The sequence below is a fragment of the Pelodiscus sinensis genome, chromosome 5 (genome assembly GCF_049634645.1).
Source record: "Pelodiscus sinensis isolate JC-2024 chromosome 5, ASM4963464v1, whole genome shotgun sequence".
In the NCBI taxonomy this organism is placed as follows: domain Eukaryota; kingdom Metazoa; phylum Chordata; order Testudines; family Trionychidae; genus Pelodiscus; species Pelodiscus sinensis.
In genome coordinates, this window is record NC_134715.1 from 101290001 (window position 1) to 101317221 (window position 27221).

At 43.6% G+C, this 27221-nt stretch overlaps 1 protein-coding gene across 5 annotated transcripts in view; it reads right to left on the reverse strand.

The window, feature by feature from the left end:
* Positions 1-27007, reverse strand: part of TBC1D19 (TBC1 domain family member 19) — a 122348-nt gene extending 95341 nt beyond the window's left edge. For 4 of the 5 annotated variants that reach the window (XM_075930614.1, XM_006138181.4, XM_075930615.1 and 1 more), the window contains exons 1-5: positions 26771-27007; positions 19220-19292; positions 10237-10282; positions 4325-4400; positions 1-18 (exon numbers count right to left, since the gene is read on the reverse strand). The exon at positions 1-18 is cut by the window's left edge and continues 57 nt beyond it. In XM_075930614.1, the coding sequence (XP_075786729.1) occupies positions 1-18; positions 4325-4400; positions 10237-10282; positions 19220-19292; positions 26771-26872 (315 nt within the window). In that variant the 5' untranslated portion in view covers positions 26873-27007. Of the gene's footprint in view, positions 19-4324; positions 4401-9918; positions 10013-10236; positions 10283-19219; positions 19293-26770 lie in introns of those variants that run through there. The other variant, XM_014581119.3, reaches the window with a different exon arrangement.
* Positions 27008-27221: the final 214 nt, after the last annotated feature.

Consider the following 27221-nt stretch of genomic DNA (forward strand, 5'->3'; position numbering starts at 1 on the left):
TCGCTTCTCCCAGCTTCCCTGTAACACATGAACATTTTTAATCAATGCAGAACTTCCTTCCCAACCCCCACTTATATTTATAAGAACAGCACAGCCTAGTCAATGAAGAACTTTTAAGAAAGAATGACTACAGTCACTGACATCTGCCAAAAATGTACATGGTTACTTAAAGAAGTTTTTCGCTGCATAATGAAAAACTCATATATTTGTATATGACAACGTAAAAAAAAACATGGCTCAGGCTGCCACAAAGAGGGGACTGGTTGGTGGCAGCAGACCCTGTCCATGGGAGGACAGCTCCCTCCTGGGACCTCGGTAGTTAGAGCCTCCCTTATCTCCTTCCCCTGCACTGCCTCTCAGAGGTAGCAGAGGAGGGGGCAGGCAGCATCACAGAGATGGTGCTGGGGGGAAGGGACAGCTTTTAAGTTGGCTCTGACCAGCACCAGCTCCTGTTTCCCTCCCCTTGCTACCTTTCATAGAGGCAGCAAGGGGAGGGGGGGACAGGAAGCAGTCAATACTGCAGAAGACTATAAGCTTATGTTTATCGGTAGTTGACTACTCACTAACATCTTTATGTTGGGCAAGTAAAAGATGATACAAATATACTGTAATAAAAGAGGAAAAAGCTGAATCCAACAGAGCCAATTCACAATGAAGTAAGAAGAAAGGGGTAGATTTTTCAGCATGTTAATAACTGCTGGGCCTCATAAAAGAGAAAAATCAATGTTACAAACTTAAGAATGTTCTACTAAAAAGCAACCTGTGTCAGACAGATGCCAAAAGTTTAGAGCACATTAGCAAGGATTTAGCAATTACTACTAGGTAATTTTAGAAAAAAAACATTTACCCTGGACTCATGGATTTATAAATTCTAAGTAATTCTAGATAATTTTAAGTAGGTCAAAAGACTTGATCTAACCAGAGAAGACATGCTCATTGATCTGAAGCAGGGATGTCGACAGGTAGTCAACAGGTATGATTAAAGCGATAAGCCTTGGCTCATCAGTTAATCTTGTCGACCATTCGCATTTCCTGCCCCCTTGCTGCCTCTGTATCAGAGGCAACAACGGAGGGAGGAGGGGAGAGGAGAGAAGCAGGAGCCAGTGCTGGGGTGAGCCAACTTAAAAGTACCAATTCTGCAGTAATGCTTCCCCCGACCCCTCCCCCACCTGCCCCCACACATACACCTGCACTGCTGCCTTTATCGGGGCAAAGGGACCCGGGGAGATGGAGTGAAGCAGCCTCTGCCCGCAGCAGGCCCAGGCTGCTCAGTGGGAGTCAGAGCAGCCTCTGTTCGTGGGGAGCTCGGACTCCACACTGCTGCCTCTGTATCAGAGCTTTAAAATAAAATTATATCTACTAGGGTCCAAATTTTAAAAAAAATTGGACCAATAGTGAACACAGAAATCTTAATGCATTTAAAAAAAATCAAATAAGATACATGTGAAAAGCAGAATTTTTCAAATGAGAAGCCTTAGTTAGTGTACGAAAACATACACAGACAATAATGCTAAACATTATATTTTTTTAAAAAAATCATTACATTACAAGAACCATTTTAAAAATCACTTGTGTTTTATATCATCATGAATAATGAACAATAGACTAATTAGTACCAGTGTTGTTGATATGGATTTTTTTTTTTAGTCAATTTGACAAAAATACTAGATAAAAGTATTTGGTTTTTAAGAACGGTCCACTGACATTCTTTATTGGTAGTAGTTTCTAAAATCATTGAAACATTACTAGTTACAGTCAATTCGGTAAAAGCTTCATTTAATTTGTTTTAAACAACACATTTATTTAATATCCCCTATTTATTTATTTAATATATCTGGGCCAAACAGACCTATGTCCTTTTAAATAGGCATGTCAGTTATTTAAATAGTTCAAAATATACATCAGGCCCTTTGCAAGTAAATAGAGAAGCAAGGTGCCTAACCTTCAGATCTTACAGTTTAAGGCTGATTCTGCAAATGCATGTACTTAACTTTTCCACACATAAATAGACCCACTGAGTGCATAAATCTTTACAGAATTAGGTACATAACAATTAACACACTGCAATGTGCTCTACAATTTAATTCAATGGAAGTTAAAGACACTGAACAACTCACAAAAGACCTGATCCAAAACCCATTTAAGTAAATGAAAAGATTCCCATTGACATCTGTAGGCTTTGAATCAACCCGAGAGATATTTCACTCGTTGTAGAACTGGGCCCTAAATGAACTACATTACAATGAGAGGTAGTAGAGGAGATGAGATTTTTGGTTTGTTTGTTTTTTTAAAGATAAGCAGTGACAGTAGCATGTGTATTGCTGATTCCATGATTTGCTGTTTTCTTCTATTTTATTATTGTCACCTCCTATTAATCCTTTTCCTTAAAAGGATTAAGGTGCTACTTGCCTGAAGCCAACTTCAGCAGCAGGTAGAAGCAAAATAAGTGTACGAGCTTTGATTGCCCTTTCAGAGTACACAAAAATCATCCAAATAATTCTTCTGAATATATATATATATTCTTGTGGGGTTAAATTATTTAAAAAATTCTACACAGAAATTATAATAGAAGTCCCACAATTAAAGTCCATAATTCACCAACATAGTACAAAGAGTGTATACAATGAACTCAGTACAGCTCCGTCATCTGTCAGAACAGCTGTCCTATCCATGGGATGGTTCAGGGCGGCCATTCCTGGCTCCGCACTTTGGGAGGGGGAGGAGGGAAGGACCCACAGCAGCTGCCTCACTCATCCTATGGATGGGCTCTGGGCAGCTAAAAGATTATCAGGAGGCCTGGCGTGGGGTAGCATTAGGGGCCATCCCCACCAGGCCCCTCCAATAGTCCCTCCGGCTCTCGTCTCTTGGGGAGGGAGCTTTGGACAAGGGGGCAAAGCAGAGGTGGGAAGGGAAAGGAGCAGAGACAGGACAGGGGCAGGGCCTGTAGTTGGGAGGCTGCATTGGGCCCCAGTCCCCCTGTAGGGACAGCCCTGCCTATCAGCATGCTCCAGTTCTCCAGAATCTATCTCCAGAATCTTTCACCATACATCACTTCCAGCTTTCAACCATCTCTGACTTTGGCTTTCTGAGCTGAAGCCAACAGTCACCTCCTTCTGCTCATCTTAGACCTAGTCTACACGATGCCCCGTCCCCAGTCTCCCCCTTCTCCTCCCACCCAGTCCACTTGTCAGTCTAAGATACCCAACTTTAGCTATGCAAATAGTGTAGTTGAAGTCAACATTCTTATCCTACCTACCATGGTGTCTTCCATGCAGTAAGGTCAGTAGCTGATGCTCTCCCATCAACTCCACCTAGTCTTCTTGTTCTGGTAGAGCGCTGGAGTTGACGGGAGAGCTCTCAGAAGTTTTTTCACATATAAGCAGATGCATAAATCAATCGCCACTGGACGGATCACTACCATGTGAAATGGGAGACAAGCCTTTAGCCTTCAATGGCCATGGCTCTTTGGCTCAGGAAGGTCAGCAGGCATATCCCCCTGCCAAATTCTTCCTCTATTGTTTCAGGGAGGTTCTGCAGAGAGTTATATCATTGCAGCTCTCCCGAGAGACCTTCTCCAGTTTCCTGACTCCCAGGTAGATCTCCCTGCTCTCTCCTTACTTAACCAGTTAATTCTCATCTGCTCCTCCTTTTCCTGACTGATTTAGTCTCTGTTTTCAGGCCCTCAGTTACATGGCCCAGGTATCTTCTCTTGTAAGCCAATGAGCCAGGTGTAGTGGCTGTGACTTTGCTCCCTCTTAAAGGGCCAGTGTTCTTGTTGAATAACTGTATTTTTAGGAAGAATTTGAAAGATTAATTGAGGAAAGGTGTTCCAGGCACTGCTGTCTACACGAAAAGAGTCAACATAGGACTTTTCCCATGCATACTCATTCTAGAAGAGAAGTTGCCATTTCATAAGCAGAATTGAGATATGTTAAATACTAATATTTGTTATATGCTTAAAAACAGTAACTATATCAGTGAATCCATTGGCATACACACCATATACACATTTGCCTACCTCACTTAGGAGGTATTTGTCATTTCATTTATGACTAATGATACAAACATTCTATTCTCTATTTTCCACATCTCTATAATATTACACTCATCTATTGACCACTGTTCCCTACTTTGACTGTATTCTACTTCATCTATGGATGCTGCCATGAAATACAATGTCCATACCTTTTTATGGCAAAAGGTACCTATAAGTAAAAGTTATAATTGTTTAAAATTTTTGAACATTTAAAAATGTACAGTAGGCACAAAGCATAAACTTAAAATGTACTAGTAGAAAACAACAGGAAGATTGATAGAAACCAACCTGTGCTTTCCTCATGTATACCAAGGGCTCCTTGATGTGCTCAGGAGGTGCTGCTGGATGACAGGGTGAAGGGAACCTTAAGAAAAACAAAATTATGTTTTGAATGTTCAAATTATTATTAAATACAGTGATATATTCAGCTCTTCAGAGTAATCTTTGAACAAATTTTCTCATCTCTATAATTATTTCTACAAGCAGTACAATTTATGCAGTAATAATTCTAGCCCATAATAAACCTCTAACCATAAAAAAAATCAGTACCAATAAGTGAAACTCTACTTCCTATCTTTGCATTATAGATATTCACACTCTGAGGGTATGTCTACACTACAACACTAATTCGAACTAACTTAATTCGAATTAGTTAATTCGAACTAAGCTAATTCAAACTAGTGCATCTAGACCTAAAAACTAGTTCGAATTAGCATTTTGCTAATTTGAACTAGCATGTCCACATTGAGTAGACCCTGAACCGAGGTTAAGGCTGGCCAGAAGCAGTGCCGGCAGGGCATCAGATTAGGACTTAGAGCGTGGAGCTGCTGCCTCAGGCTAGCCGAGGGCTGTGCTTAAAGGGACCCGACCCCCACCCCGGACAGACAGTTCTCAGGGGTTCCCCACTTGCAAAGCAGTCCTGGCTTGGAGTGCCCTGAGTACTCACACTCAGCACACATCACAGCACTCGGCCATCAGCCCGGCTGCACTTTCCGCAGGCTGCCATCCGGGGGCGGGGTCAATAGAAACTCTCTTTATTGAACAAAACTCGGGGAGACTGGGAAAAGGAGGTGGGAGAGAGGAAGAGAGAGGGTGGGAGAGATCAAGTTCTGAGATCAGATTTGTAGTAGAGATGTTCAACTTTGTAGTTTCAAAGCGTTCTTGCAGAATTCATCCATAAATTATAGTCCAATGTCTATATTCAGGGTGTATCCAAGGGGGTTTGGAGTCCTCAATCTTGTGACTCAAACTTCACCTGATGAAGTTTAAGCAAGTCTGAGATTAAATGGATCAGATCCCAGGTGCCTTTATTTAGTCCCATGCTTCTCTTCACAAGTCAGTGTCATTAGGAGAAATATGTGCAATCCTTAAGTCTTCCAGATAGATCTATTTCCCAAGCATCATTGGTAGTTTAGCTAGTTAAATGTAAGACTATACATTTCAAAGAGAGATGACTACAGTATAGAAAGGAGTCATTTGATTACATTGTCAACCTCTAACAATATACATGCGAACAAACAAGCACAAACATCTACCAAAATGTCCTTTAAGGCTGAATCTGGGTTATTCCTTTATTGGCCATGAGTCACACTTAAGAGCACAATTTTAGGTACTTAATTCTTTACATACATTTTGCAATTATTATGACCGCCAGTAGATATATAGCTCTCAGTAGAGATGTCATATGCTACCCTTTGGTGAACAATCATGCATGTCTTTAATCCAGATAATCTCTGTAAAATACTGTGTATTTTATGTGTCCTCTGTCAGTTGTAATTAAGAGGTTCTAGAGTTATTTTCAGTCACTAAATTTTCTACCATATAAAGCATGTATTTCATTAGACCCCCTACATTTCTGTCTTTTATTTCTTTGCTTTTTTTATATGACGTTCCATCTTTAAGTTTATATTATCATCTACAAAATTATTATTCATTGTCTTATCCAAAAGGCAGAATTTATTGTTTGGGTTTATGAACATTTCAACTATGCCTGAAATTTACAGGACCCTTTGCCATTTCTTTTCTAAATAAGGGTATGCCTACACTAACAGACGTTGGTTCAAATTAACTTTGATAGGCGCTACACATAGAAACCGCTAGTTCGAACTTAATTTGAACTAGTGGAGCTCTTAATTCGAACTAGGTAAACCTCATTCTACGAGGACTAACGCCTAGTTCGAATTAAGTAGTTCGAATTAAGGGCTGTGTAGCCACTTAATTCGAACTAGTGGGAGGCTAGCCTTCCCCAGCTTTCCCTGGTGGCCACTCTGGGCACCACCAGGGAAACTCTTCTGCCCCCCTCCCGGCCCTGGAGCCCTTAAAGGGGCACGATCTGGCTACGGTGCCCGTGCCAGGTGCAAGCCTGCCAGCACCCAGCCAGCAGACCCTGCACCTGGCACGGCATGAGCCAGCCACCTGCTGCCACCCAGCCCTCCGCCTCTTCCCGGGACCAGGCTGGCGGCTCCCAGGTGCCTGTCCCGGTCCGCAAGAAGCGGGCGCCCAACTGGTCTAGCGCGGAGATCGTGGACCTCATCCACGACCTCCGCACTAGGCACAGGAGAGTGGCCGTCTAGGGCAGGATAGCTGCCAGCCTGGCCACCCAGGAGCAGGTTTGCATGAAAATCAGGGTAGTCCAGTGAGACCCACGACCCTGAGCCCTGAGCTTAGAACATAAAAACATAAGAATGGCCGTACTGGGTCAGACCAAAGTTCCATCTAGCCCAGTAGCCTGTCTGCCGACAGTGGCCAACAGTAGGTACCCTGGAGGGGATGGACCAAAGACAATGACCAAGCCATTTGTCTCGTGTCATCCATCTCCAGCCTTCCACAAACAGAGGCCAGGGACACCATTTCTACCCCCTGGCTAATACCACTCCATGGACCCAACCTCCAAGAATTTATCTAACTTCTCTTTAAACGCTGTTCTAGTTCTAGCCTTCACAGCCTCCTGCAGCAAGGAGTTCCACAGGTTGACTATTTGCTTTGTGAAGAAGAACTTTCTGTTATTAGTTTGAAGGCTGCTACCCATTCATTTCATTCGGTGTCCTCTAGTCCGTGTATTATGGGAACTAATAAATAACTTTTCTTTATCGGCCCTCTCCACATCACTCATGATTTTATATACCTCTATCATATCCCCCCTCAGTCTCTTCTTTTCTAAACTGAAAAGTCCCAGTCGCTTTAACCTCTCCTCATCTGGGACCTGTTCCAAACCCCTACTCATTTTAGTTGCCCTTTTCTGAACCCTTTCCAAGGCCAAAATATCTTTTTTGAGGTGAGGAGACCACATCTGTACACAGTATTCAAGATGTGGGCGTACCATAGCTTTTACAGGGGCAGTAAGATATTCTGGGTCTTATTTTCTATCCCTTTCTTAATAATTCCTAGCATCCTATTTGCCTTTTTGACCGCTGCTGAACACTGCGTGGAAGTTTTCAGAGAACTGTCCACGATAACTCCAAGATATCTTTCCTGATTTGTCGTAGCCAAATTAGCCCCCATCATACTGTACGTATAGTTGGGGTTATTTTTCCCGATGTGAATTACTTTACACTTATCCACATTACATTTCATTTGCCATTTTGTTGCCCAATCACTCAGTTTGGTGAGATCTTTTTGGAGTCCCTCACAGTCTGCTTCTATCTTGACTATTCTAAACAGTTTTGTATCATCTACAAACTTTACTATCTCACTTCTTACCCCTTTCTCCAGATCATTTATGAATAAGTTGAAAAGGATTGGTCCCAGGACTGACCCTTGGGGGACACCACTAGTTACCCCTCTCCAATCTGAAAATTTACCATTTATTCCTACCCTTTGTTTCCTGTCTTTTAACCAGTTCTCAATCCAAGAAAGGACCTTCCCTCTTATCCCACTGCCATGTAATTTACACAAGAGCCTTTGGTGAGGGACCTTGTCAAAGGCTTTCTGAAAATCCAAGCATACTATATCTACTGGATCCCCCTTGTCCGCATGTTTGTTAACCCCTTCAAAGAACTCTAACAGATTAGTAAGACAGGATTTCCCTTTACAGAAACCATGTTGACTTTTGTCCAATAAATTATGTTCTTCTACATGCTTCACAATTTTATTCTTTACTATTGTTTCGACTAATTTGCCCGGTACTGAAGTTAGACTTACCGGTCTGTAATTGCCAGGATCGCCTCTGGAGCCCTTTTTAAATATTGGTGTCACGTTGGCTACCTTCCAGTCATCAGGTATGGAAGCCGATTTAAAGGATAGGTTACAAACCACAGATAATAGCTCAGCGATTTCCCATTTTAGTTCTTTTAGAACCCTTGGATGAATGCCATCCGGTCCCAGAGATTTGTTAACATTAAGTTTTTCTATTTGTTCCAAAACCTCCTCTAATGACACTTCAATCCGGGACAGTTCCTCAGATTCATCACCCAAAAGGATGGTGCAGATTCAGGAATCTCCCCAACGTCCTCAGCCATGAAGACTGAAGAAAAGAAATAATTTAGTTTCTCCGCAATGGCTTTATCGTCCTTGATTGCTCCTTTTATAGCTCGATCATCTAGGGGACCCACAGGTTTTTTAGCAGGCTTCCTGCTTCTAATGTACTTAAAAAACATTTTGTTATTTCTTTTTGAGTTTTTGGCTAGCTGTTCCTCAAAATCTTTTTTTGCTTTTCTTATTACATTCTTACACTTGATTTGACAGTGTTTATGTTCCTTTCTATTTATCTCACTAGGATTGGACTTCCACTTCTTAAAAGATACCTTTTTGTCCCTCACTGCTTCTTTTTTTTATATGATAGGGGATATCATGTGACGGGTTTGGAAGGTTTTATAATACAGAAACAGAGTACCAGGACTGGACAGGGTCAGAGTAGGGATGTAAAGGACTAGTTGACTATCCAATAATGCTTATAAGATAGTTGACGGGATAGTAGACTAGTCACTTCCTCCCACTTGCTGCCTCTATCAAATAGAGGTGACAAGTGAGGGGTGGAAGAGGAGAGGATACTTTAAAGAGGCAGCTCCATTTGAATCCTGGGGACAGACCCCTTGATCCATGCAGCACTGCCACTTTGAAACACCGCGTGCAGCCCGGCGTCGGGCTCCTCGCAGCATTTCAAAGTGCCATGTGGAGCCCAGGGTCAGCTGGGGACTCCCCCACTAACCGCAGGCTCTGTGTGGCGCTGCCGATTTGAAACACTGTGGGGAACCTAGTGTTAGGTGTGGAGCTCGGGATCAGCTACACTTCAAAGGCGGAGATGCCCTATTGACTAACTGAACAGTCAATGCAAAACGCATCAACTATTTGATTAGTCAATTAGTCAATACTTAACATCCTCAGGTCAGAGGGTTCTGGGGTTGGAGGTAGATGAATATGCAAATACAAAAATAAAATGACACTGGTCTGCCAAAAATTAGAGAATGGGTTTGCTGGTTTGTGGAATAAAAAGTGTTGGGAAATGTTTTGTTGGTTTCTAGGTAACCAATGTGGTAATACACAGACTGTTTTGTGCTGGTTTGGTAAATCTAAGTATTGAAATAACCTCCAGCTTTGGAGAGTGGCTTCCCTATTCTCTGGAGGTTAGCTCTAATTGAGTAACCTCAGTTGGCTCCTCTGGCACCTCACTCACAGATAGATACCCAGAAGTTGACATACCTTCAGTTTTCCTTTCAGGCAGAAAGTAACAGACATCTATCTCCTTTCTGAGAATTAATGTATTGTATGGCTCCCAATGTATACTTATTTGTACACTATGCCACCAATGCAAGAAAAGATTATAAAACCTAGAAGAGATGAAATCTAGAGGAACATACAGCAGGGTGGGTGTCTTGTCTATGCATAAAGACAAAGGATTGTTCTGGTATATCATGAAGTGCAAAGCAACAAACTTAAACCCTCACCATGGGAGGGAAATTGACAACATGCTGGTGTCTCATAAAAGAAGGGTCACAACTTGACAGTAAAGCACTGCAAGGATCTGGGATAAGAGATATTCTACAAAACATGAGAATACATTGTTAATTAAATCTAGATTCTAGAATGCCATATTTGATTTGATTTTATATGTACTTTCTAAACTTCTATTTGTGCTTCACTTTAAACAAAAAAAGGAAAATTAGACACACACACCCAGCGAGACATATACATAATGGTCTTGAAAATAATAAAAAATATAAGACACATGTATAAATGTACATAAGGATATATAATAAACTCACACACTGAGTTCACTATAAACAGCATTCTGAAGCTTCTTTTCCCATCCTGTTTACATTGAAAAATAGAAGATGTTAATCACCTTATAAACAAGTAAACCTTTAAATATCTGAAGCATGACTCAAGGAAATTTTTCATATTTACTAAAGTTTATTGTCTTCAAATCAAATTTCATATCTACCTAAGTTTTCTGTCTCTCTTTCAGGTTCTTCCTAAAGACACAGGAGGAAATAACTACACTAACAGAAGGCTAAAACACAGAAGGTCAAAGTTAAAGGTTGCATGTATTCCCGTATCTCTGTCCCTGGTTCAAAACATTACAATATAGTCTTCACATATATATCACACTTATTCACTCATAATATTATATACATTTTAAATTCAACTTTAGAGAAACAAATAATATGTTGTAATATACTGATTATTGTATTCTTCAGGCTAAAAGAATTTATGTTATTAGCATAACAAATAGATGGTCATCCATTTTGGATATGGTGTTGACCAAAAGAGGACATGAGAACAGCAAAACTAGGACACCAGAATTCAAAAAGGCAGATGTTGAACAGCTCAGAAAAATAGTAAGGAAGGTACCATGGAAAGACCAGTTAGGGAAAAAAAGGAGTTGAATGGTCTGATGGTTTCTAAAACATGTAATACTAGAGGCTCAGTATCAAGCTATTCTGATGCAGAGGAAAGAAAAAAAAAAGAAGTGAATGTGGCAGGACAAGAAACCACAAGACGTAGAAGGGATTTGTCACCAAGGTAGTATACATGAGAACAGCAAGGCATTAAAAAAAAAAAATCAGGAAAACCAAGGCAAAGACTGAGTTACACCTGATAAGAAATGTCAGAAACAAGAAGGGGGTACAGGCAGTCCCTGACTTACGCGGATCCGACTTATGTCGGATCCGCACTTACGAATGGGGCTTTTCTCGCCCCGGAGCTCACGGGCGGCGGGTCGCCACCCGTGTCCTCCGGGGCGAGAAAAGCTTCTCCCGGTCTCCCTGATCTGCTGGGGGGGGGGGGGGTCCAGCAAAGCCACTGGACCCCCCCCAGCAGAGCAGGGACACCCGAGCAAAGCCGCCCAGGCGGCGGGAGTCCCGCTGCCTGGGCGGCTTTGCTCGTTTGCCCCAGAGCAAAGCCGCCCAGGCAGTGGGACTCCCGCCGCCTGGGCGGCTTCGCTCCTGTCCCCCTGGTCTGCTGGGGGGGTCCAGCAAAGCCACTGGACCCCCCAGCAGACCAGGGACACCCGAGGCGGCGGCTTTGATCTGGTGTCCCTGGTCTGCTGGGGGGGTCCAGCGGCTTTGCTGGACCCCCCCTCTCCCCCAGCAGACCAGGGGGACAGGAGCAAAGCCATGGAGCACGCCCGCAGAGGGATAGCCCGGGTGCGCTTGGGCTTTCCCGCTGCGGACGTGCTCCGCGGCTTTGCTCTCCATCTCCCTGGTCTGCAGGGAGACGGGAAGCAAAGCCCTTGGACCACGCCCGCAGCGGGACAGCCCAGGAGCGCTTGGGCTGTCCCGCTGCGGGCGTGCTCCGCGGCTTTGCTCCTGTCCCCCTGGTCTGCTGGGGGGAGGGTGCAGCTAGTGCCCCCCCCCCAGCAGACCAGGCTTTTCTTGCCTACCCCTGGGGTAGAGCAGCTGGGGGCTGCCGGGTTGGTCCCGCAGCGCCGCTCCGGACCAACCCGGCAGCACCCCAGCTGCTCTGCCCCACGCGTCCTGATTCAGCCGCTGCTGGTCAGTTTCAGCAGCGGCTGAATCAGGACACCTGGGGCAGAGCAGCTGGGGTGCTGCTGGGTTGCTCCAGTAGCGCCGAGGAGCCGCGCTACTGGAGCAACCCAGCAGCACCCCAGCTGCTCTGCCCCAGGCGTCCCCAAGTCAGCCGCTGCTGAAACTGACCAGCGGCTGACTACAGGAAGCCCGAGGCAGAGTTGCTCTGCCCCGGGCTTCCTGGAATCAGCCGCTGATCAGTTTCAGCAGCAGCTGACTTGGGGACGCCTGGGTTTCTTAAGTTGAATCTGTATGTAAGTCAGAACTGGCATCCAGATTCAGCCGCGGTTTAAACTGATCAGTTTCAGCAGCGGCTGACGCCAGTTCCGACTTACATAAAGATTCAACTTAAGAACAAACCTACAGTCCCTATCTTGTACGTAACCCGGGGACTGCCTGTATTCAAATATGTCAAAAAATAACAAGGATGATGCAAGTCCACTACTCAATGGAGAAGGTGAGCAGGTATGGGCAGATGATAGGGAAGCAGAGCTGCTCATTGCCTAATTTGCTTTAGTCTTCACACAACAAAGTAACAAGTGACTGGACACTAGCAAAGTTATCATAGACAAAGGGGAAGGAATCCAGGTTGGAATAAGTCAAGACCACAGCAGACATCTTCTAACTAATCTGAATTAATGTGAGTGGGGCCTGATGCTATTCACCCCAGATGCTGAACAATTAGCTGAAGACATCTCAGAGCCCCATCCACTCTTGGGGTGGGGTAAGAGTAATTACTTCCCTACAGCCATGTCTTTGTAATCACCCCTTGTTTTGGGGTACCATGGCCTAGTGACAAATGTGAACATGGCCACACTTTTGCTCAGGGTTGCATGGTCTGATGACCAATGTCAGGGAAACAACCCCTTCCAACAGGACTGTGGGACCCAATGCCAATATAATCACGCAGTTTAGCCAGGATTTATGGACTAATGGTAAGAGTCAGTGTGGCTACCTGGCTCAGCAAGGCCATGTGACCCAGTGGCAAGAGTCAGTAGGCCTATCCTCTCTCAGGGCTAATGTGGCCCAATGACCAGAGTCAGGATAACTGCCCATTGCCATTAGGGATGTAAAATCTTGTTTAATTGTTTAACCAGGTAAGCTTGACAGGGGAGTGGGCAGGGGAAGAGGTACAGACATGGGCTGCTCTGGACAGCTGAAGCAACCTCTGCCTATGCCACGCCCAGGCCCAGCTCAGACAGGGGCTGCTCTGGCTGGGCTGGAGCACCACTGTCTGCATCAGGCCCCTACCCCAATGGCCAGAACCAATCTTACTGTCAACTTTCAGATCTGTGTGACCCAATGGCCTAATTCAGTATAATGACACTCTTCAGTAGGACTGTTTGATCTGGCAGCTGGTCAGGGGAGCGGACTACCACCTCTGTGTCTGTGTTAGCCAGGTAGAGGAATATGGATCCTCCCTGATTGACCTAGTTCAGGCCTGGGCAAAATATGGCCTGCCAAGCCACCGGATCCAGCCTGCAGACCACCCTGCCAGGACCCTCAGGCTCACAACTGCTGTGGTTTAAAGCGCAGTCCATGAGCTCTCTGATCTGCATGGAGGGGGAGCCTTCATGTAATCTCTCCATCCCCCAGCCCAATACTCAGCTCCAATTGGCTGCATTTTCAAACGATCTGGGGCTGCAACAGGCAAGGAGTCCAGCCTGCCTTGGGGGTGCTGCAGGACTACTGGCCGGGAGATGCTTAGGTATGTGCCTCCCAACCAGACCTTGCCTCTGGCACCCCACCCTCTCCTACATTCTAACTCCCTCCCCCGGTCACCATCCAAACCTTCTATACCCCCCTACCCGAGGTCACAACTCCCCCCCAGACTCTGTAGCCCCTGGTACACATCTCCCCCAGGCCAGAATCCTCTCCTACACCCAAACACCCTCCTAGACCCTGCCCCCCATTCCCCTGCCCCAGATCACCACCCAAACCCTCTGCAGTATGCACCCTCTTTTCCTATTGTCTCAAGTCACAATTCCCTCCCAGACTTTGCATCTCCTCCTAGAGCCCATTCTCCAGGCCAGAACCTCCCTTACCCTTCAGCCCTATCCCCTGACCCAGGTCACAATCCCCCTCCTTCACCCAAACTCCCTCTCAGACTTTATACCATCTCCTATACCCCAGCCCCTTATCCCATGCATCCTTTGCACTCAACCTCCATCTTAGACCCCACATCTCCTCAACAGAAAAGTGAGGCACTTGACCACTTTTCAAAATCTTGGAGTGGTCCCCCACCAAAAATTATTGCCCACCTCTGACTTAGTCCCAGCTCAGGGTACTGTCATTAGCAAGTATGCCCAGAAGGGAATCTCCCTGAAACATGCCAACTTCACTCAGCTCAATAAGTAGTCCACCTCAGTCACTCCTTGGGCACCCTCTGGAGGCTCAGCATCTCTGGTTTCCAGTGACTGGCACTTCCACAGTTCCCAGGCTGTAACTTGCAATGTGTATCCTCCCTTTTCAGCAGTTAGCCTTAAATGAGCTGAGCTGTTTCCTTTTACACCTGGTCTCCACCTAGAGTATGCCCAGTAGGGCTGAAGGGGCCTGGTCTCCTGGGCCTAGAGAGTATAGTAAATCCTCACAGTACCAGTGCAGGGCAAGCATGCCCTGTTACACACTGGAAATAAGGCCCCAGAAGACTGGAAAAGGGCTAACAGTGTCTATCTTTTAAAAGGGGGAAAAGGAGAAGCCAGGAAACTATAGACTAGTCAACCTGATCTTGCACTGAAGGATGAGATGATCATTAGGAGCCAGCATGTATTTACTCAGAACAAATCAGGGCAAAATAGCTTAATCTCCTGCTTTGAAACAGTAACCAGTTTCTACTAGTCCAAATCTGGACATAGTCCACAATCTGGACTTCAGCAAGGCTTTGGACACCATCCCAAGAACGCTCACTGGAACTACCATTAATTGGTTAAACGACTGCAACAAGAGTAGCTATTAATGGAACTATACCAAATTGGAAGGAGGTCTCATGTAGGCTACCACAATGATCTGTTCCGGGCCTAGTGTCTTTATTAATGACCTGGATGTAGAAAAAAAGCATACTAATCAAATTTGCGGATGACACAGAGTTGGGGGGGTGGGGTTTGCATAGTTGGAGGCTAGAGCTAAACTTCAAAAATATCTGATAAATTGGAGAACTGACCTATAGACAACAAAATGAAATTTTAAAAAGACAAATGTAAAGTGCTACACATAGGGAAGAAAAAACACACACAAATACAGAATGCGAGAAACTGGCATGGCATCACTGCCGTGAAAGATCAGTAAATTGTGGTGGATCACAACCTCAACATGAGTCACCAATGTGATGCTGCTGCAAAAAAAGCAAATGCATTTTTGGATTGCATTAAAAAGACACAGGATGCAAGTTATAGATGATGGTAGTGTTCTACTCAGCTCCGATTAAGCTTCAGCTGGAGCCGTGTATAGAATGCACAGAAATGATATAGAGACTCATAGACTTTAAGGTCAGAAGGGACCATTATGATCATCTAGTCTGACCCCCTGTACAATGCAGGCCACGGAGTCTCACCCACTCTCTCCTAGAAAGGATCTAGAAGAAAGCAACAAAGGTGATCCAAGACATGTAATACAAGCAGCATGAGCAAAGGCTGAAGGAACTGGTATGTTTAGTTTGGAAAAAAAGGAGATTAAGGAGGGATACTTTCAAATTCTTTAAAGCAGTGTCTCCCAATTTTATTTGGCCACAGAATCCTTTTAAACTCAGAAGAATTTCGAGGAACCCTTAGGGAAAATTTGTCAAGTAAAAAAAAAAAAAAAGAGCCGCCGGACCTGAATGCCATGACACCTCCCTACCCCCAAATAAGTAAGGATAATAATAATGAACAAATGCTAAATAAGGTCATGAGATCAACATTTAGTTTAATTGCACATATTTACAAACAAAAATCACATTTAATGTATACAAAAAAATAAAGCTTAAAAACTAATATGAATTATATTGGCAGTTTTCAATGTAAAGAGAGGTTTTTCTTCTTTTCTTGGCAAATTCTTTTTATATATTGTTTAATACTAAAAGATTGGATTTGCATATCTGGTACTGCATTCGGTTGATTTCTGTATTTTGTTTTTGTTGCTGCATCATTCGAGAATCCAATTTCACACAAGTATGTGCTGGTGAAGGTTAACAACTGATGAATTGCATATCTTGATAAAGCTGAATATTCTTGACATAAGCCGCCCCAAAATGTAATCAGAGAAACGACTTTAAATTTTTGTATTAATTGGCCATCTGAAGTGATTTCGATTAGGTTTTCACAATCTTGCACAGAAAAGCTGACTGACTTCCATGTTATACTTAATGGATTTTAAATCCAGTTATTGTTGTCATTTATGGTTGGAAAATACTTCATGATGTTTGTGTATAAATCACAAAGATGATCTGCAATGTCCTGGCCAGGAGGAAGAACACAGGAGGGGCAGAGCATCAGGCCAGGAGGGAGGGTACAAGAGGAGTCTTGGGGCAGGGTGTCTGGCCAGAAGGGAGGGTACAAGAGGAGTCTTGGGGAAGGGTGTCAGAGCAAGCTGGGAATGCAGGCTCTTGGTGGGGGAAGGGGAGTTAGGGGGATATGGGTGTGGGGTCTGGGCATAAGGTGGGACACTTACCTGGTTTGGCACCCTGCTGCAGCAGGGAAAGCCTCCAGGCAGCATGCTCTTGTTTCTGGGGGGGGGGGGGGGCAGTCTTCCCCTCCCCCATGCAGCAGGGAACCCAGTGAAGCTGCAGCACTAGGACATGCTTCCCGCTGGCAGGGCGGAGGAAGGTGTAGAAACCCTGACCTTTCCCACCAGATCAAACTCTGCCACTTCCCCAGCAGGCTGGGAGGGTCACAGGGGAGAGAGAACAGCAGCACATGGGGGGCAGTGAGCCCGAGCATGCCCTGAAGGGGGGGGGGGGAAGACAGCAGAGCCCAAGCATGCCCCGAGGGGTGTGGTGGGGACGACAGCAGAGTCCAAGCACACCCCGAGGAGTGGAGGGGGGGGGGTGAGGAGGGGGGACAGCAGAGCCCAAGCTGGGTTCCACGCAGGCAGCAGGTAAAAAACACGTCAAGGTCCGAGAGCAGCTCCTTGGCTCTGGCCACTCCTCCTCCTCCCTCTTCCAGCAGCAGCAGCCGCCGCCACTGTAAACACTGCCGCCTCCACATGAGGAGAAGGCGGCTGCAAGACACCGGGACAGGGCAGTCCTGCAGAGTGAGGATAGGCCACGCCATGCACGGGGATGGGGCAGCCGCAGTGGGTGGCAGAGCGGCCAAAGTCACATGGCCCCAGAAACCCATACTCGCCAGCAAAGCCCCGATGGGAGCTGCCTACAGGTTCTGCATGGGGCAGGGGAGCTGAATTTTTTCACGGAACCCCAGGATTTCATGGAGCAACATTTGGGAAACTCTGCTTTAAAGGCTGGCATAAAAAATATGGAGAAAAATGTTTTCTCTTGCCACAGAGGGCAGAACAAAAGGCAATGGGTTCAAACTACAGCATAATAGATTTAAATTAAATCTGAGGAAAAACTTCTTAATCACAAGAACTGTAGGACAACGGAACAGAATGCCCAAGGAAGTTACAAACGCTCCTTCATTAAAGGTTTCTAAAAAAAAGACAAAGTAACCATCTGTCTTGCATGGTACAGAGGAGAGATCTTAAGCTTCCTTGCACAGTAACCAGCCCCAGGAGGGGGACCTTCCATCTAAACCCTGCTACCCAGGGCTGAATCCCTCAGGCTTTGACCCCGGGCCCCAGCAAATCCAACACCAGTCTTGGCAACCCAATTAAAACAGGATTGTGACCCACTTTGGAGTCCTGACCCACAGTTTGAGAACTGTGATATAGACACAACAAATCCTACATTTTGACAGGTGGGTAGATTAAATGACCTTTGCGGTCCCTTCAAATCTATGGTTCTATGTTCTTGTTTTAATAGTCTGAAAAAATGTTCCTAGACTTCAAAAATGGTAAAATCAATTTTCTGTAAGCTTTGTATTTTAAGATTCTTTTATTTGTGCAAGGAGTTTTTCCATCTGCAGACAGGCTTCTGAAAAGTACTGTAGAATATCAAGCCTCTGCCTTGCAGAATTTATAATGTTCTTCAGCAAGGTAGTCAATCATATGCCTAACTTCAGTGGGACTACTCACATGCTGAAAATTCACCAGCTTAAGTTGCTTTCTAAATTGGGGTATGTCTACACAGTGCAGCTATTTCGGGATACCAGAGGTATCCTGAAATAGCTACCTAGAGTCTTAACAAGCTGCCCGTTATTTCAAAATATTTTTCAAAATAATGGGTGCGCTACTTTGGCATCCCTGTAATCCTTGTTCCACAAAGGTTAAGGCATGTCTCAAAATAGTGCATTATTTCAAAATTTGATGCTGTGTAGACATGCCAAATTTCAAAATAAGCTATTTCGAAATAGAATTGAAATAAGAGACAATTTGCTGGGGTTGCCTGCCCCTTGAGAGTGGTGGGTTGGTGAGCGTTGCAGGAGGTGCAGACCCCTAGCGTTTTAAAAAGAAGACAGTCTGAGCCCTAGTTTGCAATGCTTTCAAGATCTACTGCTTTGCAACATTTTAAAAAAAGAGCATGTACATTCTAGGGATATAAGCAAGCAGTTGACTACTCTCATTTCCCCCGTCCCTTTACTGTCTCCAAATTAGAGGCAGCAAGAGGGTGGGGAGCAGGAGCCAGTGCTGGGGAGAACTGGCTTAAAAGCCAGTTCTCCCCAGCACTGTCTCTGCAATGCCACCTGCCCGCCCCTTTGCTGCTATAGAAGCAGCAGCATGGGGTGGGGGTGAGACAGGGGAGGCTGCTCCAGCAGCAGCCCCTGTCCCCAGTCAGTCACCACAGACAGGTAGGGTACCTGCTCAGCCAGCAGCAGTCCCTAAGTCCCAGCTCATACCGAGACAAACCCCGCTGCGGCTCTGCAATTTAAAATGCAGTAGGAGCTGAGGGGCAGGATGCTGGGCTCCTACTACATTTTAAATTGCAGAGCTGCAATGGGGTTCAGTCCCATGCAAGCTGGGATTGAGCCAGCTGTGCTCCCCTATTGACAACTCAATTAGTAAAATAACGGCATTTTAATATCCCTAGTCCATTCTAATCTGGAATTACAGAACATTAGAGCTATATTTATTCATAGAATGTTTATACATCTACAGATTCACCAATTAAATTGCATGAATTATTACAAACCTGAGGTCTTCAGAAATTCCTTAATATCTTCCTTTAGCGATTCAAGTTTAATTTCTGGTTTGTGCAGACTACCCTAATAAACAAACAAAAAAGCAGAGGGAAGAGTAAGCTTTCTATTTTTAATTATGATAGAAATATTCTCACAACTACACAGGTAAAAGTAATATGCACAAGAGGAATACGTTGTAATTGTTCTGATCTTAAATGTTCTGAGTTCAGAGCATATGGAATTTCAGCCATTACATTGCATCTGGATGATAACAATGGTAGGATTTATCATACATAGATGTAATATATGGAAACTGTGAGTTGTAGACCTGGGGTACTAGACCAGTGGTCCCCTACCTTTTGGGGCTGCCGGGCGCCCGGGGGCGGGGCCACTCACGTGCCAGGCACACAGGGGCAGGGCCACATACACGCCTGTGGGTGGAGCCGCACACATGCCCGAGGGCAGGGTCATCCATGCGCCGCACTCCCAGGGTCAACGCCGCTCCTGTGCCACACCCCCAGGGGTGGGACAGCCCATACGCCACACGCCCAGGGCCGGCGCCGCTCCTGTGCCGCGTGCCTAGTTGTGGGGATGCCCATACGCCGTGCGCCCGGAGCCAGCACAGCCTTTTCGCCGTGCACCCGGGGGCAGGGCCACCCATACGCTGCACGCCCAGGGGCCGGCACCGCCCAGACACCACATGGGCACTACGTTGGGGACCACTGGTCTAGACTACACCTCTCTGTCAACAGAGAGATGTAGATTAGACACGTTGAAATTGCTAATGAAGCAGGGACTTAAACATCACACGCTTCATTAGCATAAACATGGCTGCCGCTTTTTTCCAAAACATAGCTTTTTCGGAAAAAAACCACGGTCTAGATGGGGATCTGTTGAAAAATAAATCCTTTTTTGAACGATCCTGTATTCCTCAATAATGAGGTTTACAGGATCTTTCGAAAAAGGGTTTATTTTTCGACAAATCCCCTTCTAGACTGCTGTTGTGTTTTTTTAAAAGCTCAGTTTAAAAAAAAAAGCGGTGGCCATGTTTATGCTAATGAAGCATGGGATATTTAAATCCCTGCTTCATTAGCAATTTCGACGTGCCTAATCTACATCGCTCTGTTGACAGAGAAGTGTAGTCTAGACACAGCCTTGGATATTGCAAAAGAGAAAGGAACATAAAAAGATACAAGAGCATTACAATACAGTGAAAATAAATGTAAATAAGTTTGAATAAGATTTGTCAAGACTAAAGAGATACTTTAAAGCGCGGGGCAGCCCACTGCCAAACTTCCAGGCTAAACTCGAATCTGGTCTACACACAAAATTTTAACAGTACAAATGAGTAATTTTATAGCAATATAATTAGACCAGTGCAAGTTTTTGTGATGGCTCTTTCATATAATTTTAAACCTGCCATATTGATCTAACTTCGACTTACAAACGTGGTGCTGGCTAAACGGATATAAGCAGTTTTAAATTGCTATTAAAGAATTTACCACAAAAGTTGCACTGGTTTAATTAAACCAAATTAAATTACACCATTACTTACAACCTCTTTGTAGACATAACATCAATCTTAAGGATGAAAGAGGCCTCTCTACCTGAGCCAGGCTAACTTCATTCCCATCCTAAGCCTCCAAAAGAAGAGCTAGCCTCTACCTAAATGAAGCTTACAAACAGTGGCTGATTACTGAATGACCCATTAGGACCTGCGGTCAGGAGCTTCATCCAATTTAAGGGCCCACAGGAGCACCAGAACTCTGGCCTCTCAACCCTACTCCTCCACTTCCCTGACACCTCACGCTCTGGTCTAGCTGAAAGATGAAGCCTGAAGTAGGGTAAGCCTATTCCCCCTACCCCCACACAGAGATGGAGATGTTGCTTGTCCCCGCTACACAGGGCAGAGCTGGCCCTGCACCATATGGAGTTGGTCTGAGAGGGACCCCAACTCCCCCTGCAGCACAGAGCTGATACAAGCCCCTTTCCTGCCTCTCTTTCTGCCCCACCATATGCCATCCTGAATGTTCATCCATGCCCCCAGGGGCAATGTTCTCTCTAAGCTATGTGGCAGCATGGCCCTACACGGAGCCCTTCCCCCAGCCAGGCAGCTCTGTGCACAGAGCCTTGAGTCCCTGACTGGACAGGGCTCATTAAGTAGTTATGGGGCCACACTATCATGCAAGTTAGAGGGTACCTCCCCTAGGGGGATGTGCACCACCCCCACCCCCAGTTTGGAGACTACTACCTAAGCTGTGGTAAGAGCCACCCAGAGAAACTAGCTGTTAGGAGCCCCAGACTCTCAACCTGGCATGAGTGGGGCACTGGGTGCCCAAAGAAACCCCCTGCCTATATGTCTGTCCCCAAGCGCATGTTATCCAGGGCTCGCTGAGCAGCTTTTATCACATCCCAGCTTCTGGAAAAGATAGGGGGCAAGTTCTTGGGAAGAAAGAGTAGAGCAACAGATGGGAATCCATGGTGGTGAAAGGATGTGAGGGACCCAGATGTTCTTTCTGCTCAGAGCCCCAATAAATCTTAATCTGCCTCATTTTACAAACTAGTAATCTTTCAAGACAGGAGGAAGCTTTATAATGTGTTAGCTCCAGTCCCAGTAGGATCTACACAATCAGTGCTCATTCTGACTCAAAAAGGAGTTTCCTAGTTGGCAGCCAACATTCCTGTGCAGTTTTTCCAGTTCAAATGTATTAGCTCAGGGTAAAGGAGAAACAGCCAACAGACCATACCCTTAATTACCAAGGGAAATATGAAAGGAAACTAGTTCTAATTATTATCTATTATGTCTTGTACAAATCAATCCCCCACACTCTCCATAGGAGAAAAAAAAATTTCTGCAGTATTTAGCATCTTCTATTCATAATGGAAGGAATTCACTCTAACTATTTGGATGTATATTTAATCACATATATTATCTAATTGGAATAGCTATGTAGATTTAGAACACTCATGATATTTTATTGGTCTATGTGTTTCCTATTAAATTAAATAAATTAAGGAAAAGGAAGCACAACAAAATCCCTTAATCCTAATCTTAGAATTAGTAGCAAATTAAAATTGCATAGCACATTTTAACAATTACTACAATAGTGACAAGTGCTAATTACGGGAAGAATAATTCTGAATGACATCGAAATCTCCATTCTAATAATATTGCCTACTAAATTGCTCCATACATTTATTTCTTGAGTGGGGAAAGGGTGGAAAGATTTTTTTTCAAGTTTCCTTTTCTGTCCAATAGCAAAGCCCTAGGACTGTTCAGAATACCATGGTTTGGAGTATGAACACACTTTATCCTAACAGCTCCATGCTTTTAATCCTGAGATTGACCTACTTTTACATTTCATGAATGGATATCAAACTCTCTTCGCTCCTTTTTCAGCTGTATATTCAACTGATTTGACTATATAAAGTAATAACGTGCTGACCAATTAATAGTTCTAGACATTATCTAAATATTTTCAGACTTCCATGCTTAGATAAGTGCTATGACTTTTGCATATGTTCTCTGGCTAGATTCACATAAGTGTCAAACATTTTTAGCTTTAATCACTGGTATCTCCATATATCATCATTATAAAATTCTTTCTTAAGACCGCTTTGAGGAAATGTCCTGTTTTGCTTGGTAGGTAATTTATTTTACCAAAACCCAGAATAGTCCAAGTGCTGATTTTTGTCAGATTTTCAGAAAAAAGTTATAAACATGTCTGAGCAAATTTAGTGTCTAGCTCTCCCCATGCATTGTACAAAAAGGCTGGGTACCTAACTGTGGGCTATGAATTCCAGTGGGCAGAAGGGGCATTTAAGAGAGTTAAAGTTCCCTTTATGAAGCTAGACTTCGGTCCCTCTCGTCTAATTACAATACTATGCTTCAGGAGTACTGTATATTCAAATATTTTTAATACTCTTGGGTTACAGTCAATTTGCCATAAGAGTGAATTATCAAAGATAACTGTGAATGTTTATGCAGGGTGCTAGCATCTGACATGATTTGATGTCAAAGAGCCCTGAAATGTTAGAGATTTATTGCCAAAATCAGTTGCTGATTCCACTTGCTGATTCACCTATGTGCTTAACAACTTAGTTATCCTAAATACAATTAATATATCACAAATGAAAATTCAAGAAATAAAGGAGAATTCTTTCTTTTTTGTACCCCCAAAACATAATTGACTCATCTCTCTACTCAGAGTCTAAAGACATTCATAAACTTCATTCTTAAGAAATCTAATTTTCAAAAATTTTGTAAGTTGACAACAGAAACAGTTTTTTTGGCTCTGTCTCCTAGCACTTAAAAAAAAGTTAAAAACATATTAATGAGTATAGCAAGAATTCTGGTATTATTTTAAATATTAGTTCCCCAACGTTTTAATTAGGCTCAATAAATATCACTAACTCTAAAAAACTCTGGACACAAACTGTAACAGGGCACTATATGCACACAAAAATTTTGACTTACACTATCTGATAAGTGTCAGGATGTACATACAAATGTGTATATAAAAAATTTGAAGAGTGATTTTTGAATGATTTGAAGGTTTACTGTGTTGTTTATATATCACTCCCAAAGTTATTTTATAATAGTATGAACATTAAAAACAAATAAAAGCTAAAAAGTAACTAAAATAAAGTTTTAAGTTTTGTCTTGGAAGAATTTAGATCAGCAGCAAAACAGATCTAAAATGGGGCTACATGTTGTTTAATACTGCTATTAATACATCGTTATTTATACCACAACTTTCAGGTCAAGAAAATAAATATATCTAACAAGCAGACCAGAATATAGATCACGTTCCAGAGATAAATAGCAGTTGAGGTGTCTTGCATAAAAATGTGTACAAAATCTTGCTAATCTGCAGTTTCAAAGGTAGCCAATTTATTGGGCTGAATTAAGCAGTAATTGAGTAATTAAGCAGTAATTTGAGGGCATGGATTACCCACATGCACCCCCAAAAAATACTGCCATATAGTATAGAGAAAACTTCAATACAGATCAAGTTTTGACAGAAAAAAAAATAAGTGAAATCTATATTATTTGATAAGGGGATGGTAACTGTGAGGTTCATAAATTAACTCAGGATCAAAGACAATACAGATTCCTGGAAAAACAGAAGATCCAAAGGTAACCTCTTAATAAGCAAAAATAAAGAATGGAACAATATCAATCGGGGCTAAGAAAAACAACCTCAGCTTTGTTCATATTCATTTAAACTACAAATCCCAAGAAAACAGCTCATAACATTTAGAAATGTTTTGTAGGTAGACATTAAATAATGTCAATTTCAAGCTGATCTCTTCACCTTTACAAAGTTTCATCCTACTCTACATCTCTGCTCTCGTCTCCTAAATGATTGCAATACTGAAAAACTGGTCAATCTACCTCCTCTTTGTATGACTGGAATAATCTGGTCAATCTACCCTGTCTCCTTTACCTTCTTTGTATGACTGGAATAATCTCCCTGCTAATACGTATCAAGCTCCTTCCATCTCCTTTCACAAAACTTCTAAAATCCACCTGTTCTGTGAAGTTTTTAAGAGGGCTTGGGCTGTGGTCATTATGTTCTGTTCTGTTTGTACTGTTGGTTTCCAGTTGCATGTTTAAATTACAAATCTTTTGTGTTGGTTATGACCTACATAGCACTGTGTTCATTTACTTATCTACATAAACAAGAGAGCAGAAGATACAGATCTGGAACAGGAGACAAATTATATTTAACATTTTTTCTATATAATCCATCATAATTAGATGTTTATTTTCATTTCGTCTATTTACATTTCACATAATTCAAAAACTATGGGACATTATGAAGGACAATAGCCAATAGCTAGTCACACAATTATTTAATTACAGCAAATGTTGAGACTCAAAATTAAAGTGCTAATACACAAACTGTCAATATTGTACATCAAAATATACAAATATCCTTAACTCAAAATCAACATTTACCAATAACAATCCAATCCTTTCAAGGCTATTAATAACAATGACATTCAGGGACAACACTAACAGATTCAAAGTCAGGGTCCAATGCATAATCTTGTTGAAAGTTGATGTTGACATAAAAAGTTAAAAGACATGCTCCTGCACAGAACCCAAACAATGTGAAAGATGTAAATTAGATTGACAGAGTATTGAATCATGGAATTCAAAGGTGAACAGCCATGGAATGTAACCTTGACTAATGCAGGAATGCTAACAAAAGTAAGGCAAACAACTAATCATTTGTTTTACCCACTAAAACACCATGTGTACAACCTAAGAAATACTAACAATTTAAATATGGTTCACAATTTAAATTCTGTGGTGAACCCCTCCTCCCCCAAGATTTTACAAAATGTAATACCAAAATAAAATGTAAAATACCAAAAAAATGGTTCCAAGATTATTTTAAAGTTAGAAATGCAGAACCTGAAAACAAAATATATACCAGATAAAAGTTAAATTGACTTAATTGATGTTATTATTACAAAAAAGAAAGGCATAAAGAAAAAAGAAACAAAAACTGGATGTTTAAAATTCTTTCAGCATTAATAATCCCAGGGTCTGTGAGAAACAAAGGATTTGTTTACAGTTGACAGTATTAATCTTTAAGTTGATAGTATTAATTTAAATAGCCCATTCTGTTAAATAACCATTTCTAATATAAATCCAGATTAATGTAGGCATTGCAAATTATTAACCTGAAGGAATGACCAAGCACTGTCCTTCAAAATGTTAAGCATGTGTGCGTTTGCAAGATCATAGCCCTGACGTAGAACAATACATTTAATAAACAAGCAGGTGTAAGATAAGATACTATAAAGATATATCAAATAAGATCATGCAAACAGATATTGCCATGAACTATAAAACTAGATGTCCACAGAAAAAGGGGTGGGGACTATTTTAAGCTACAAATTAATTTCAGGTCATAATAATGTTTGTGGCAATTCCACATAAACCATCGATAGATAGGACAGAATGTCCACCTATTAGGACAAGGTGGGGGGTTACCTTTATGAACACCTAAAATCTAAAATTTGGTGTAAAGTGCAAGCCTTAAGAACACTGGCGAGAACAAAAGACTGCAATTATTCTGCAGCATCATTTTCTGTTGCATCTTTCGTTCATTTTCCTTCCTTTTCGCTAAACTCCTAAATTCTGAGGGGACGCACTGCAGAAGGAGGAGTTAAAAACCCATTTTCAATTAAAGATTAAAAAACGATCCAATTCAGTTGATGGAAAATCTGAATGAGTGTGGTCATAACCATATTATAGTATTAATACACACCGCAAAGCCCTCCCTCCCCGAGGGAGAGGCTATGAATACGGCCCTGACAGTTAAGCCTGCAGAAGGGTTTAGGGCAGACACCGGGTCCCCGCGCTCCCAGGGCCGAATGCTGGGCGTGGTGCGTCCTCCCATGGGGGGCAGAGAGGACAAGCGGCAGGGGGAAGATGTTGAGAGGGACACGGAGAAAGGCCGCAAGGGAAGCAGAAAGGGGCAGGTGCACGGCGGGGACGGCCAAGCGGGAGCCGGGAGGCAGCCGGCCGAGGATGGGCTCACCCGGGCCTGCCGCTCCAGCTGGGAGTGCAGGCTGGAGCCCTTCAGGCGCTGCACGATCTGCGCGATGGCCAACGAGAGCCCGTTGTCCTGCTCCAGCATCATCCCGGCGCGGACCCGGACGGGTGCCCGGCCACTCAACACACCGCGTTGCCGCCAACCCCGGCAGGGTGCGTCGCAGCCGAGCCAGTATCAAGAGCACACCCTCCGCTCCCGCTAGCTCGCTGTCGGCGGCGTAACCAAGCAACTAAGGGAGCGAAGGACGGAGCTCAGCTGCGGATTCCGGCTGGAAACTTGTTCCCCCCACAACGGAGTTCCGGGCTCCGGCCCTTCCCCCGTCTGGATCTGCGCTAGTCCCGTATCGAGCAGGGCACCACAGGCACAGAGAGTGACATGCGTGCTGGCCCTGTCGATACCAAAGGAAAAACTAGCTTTTGCTGCAAACGGCCAGTAT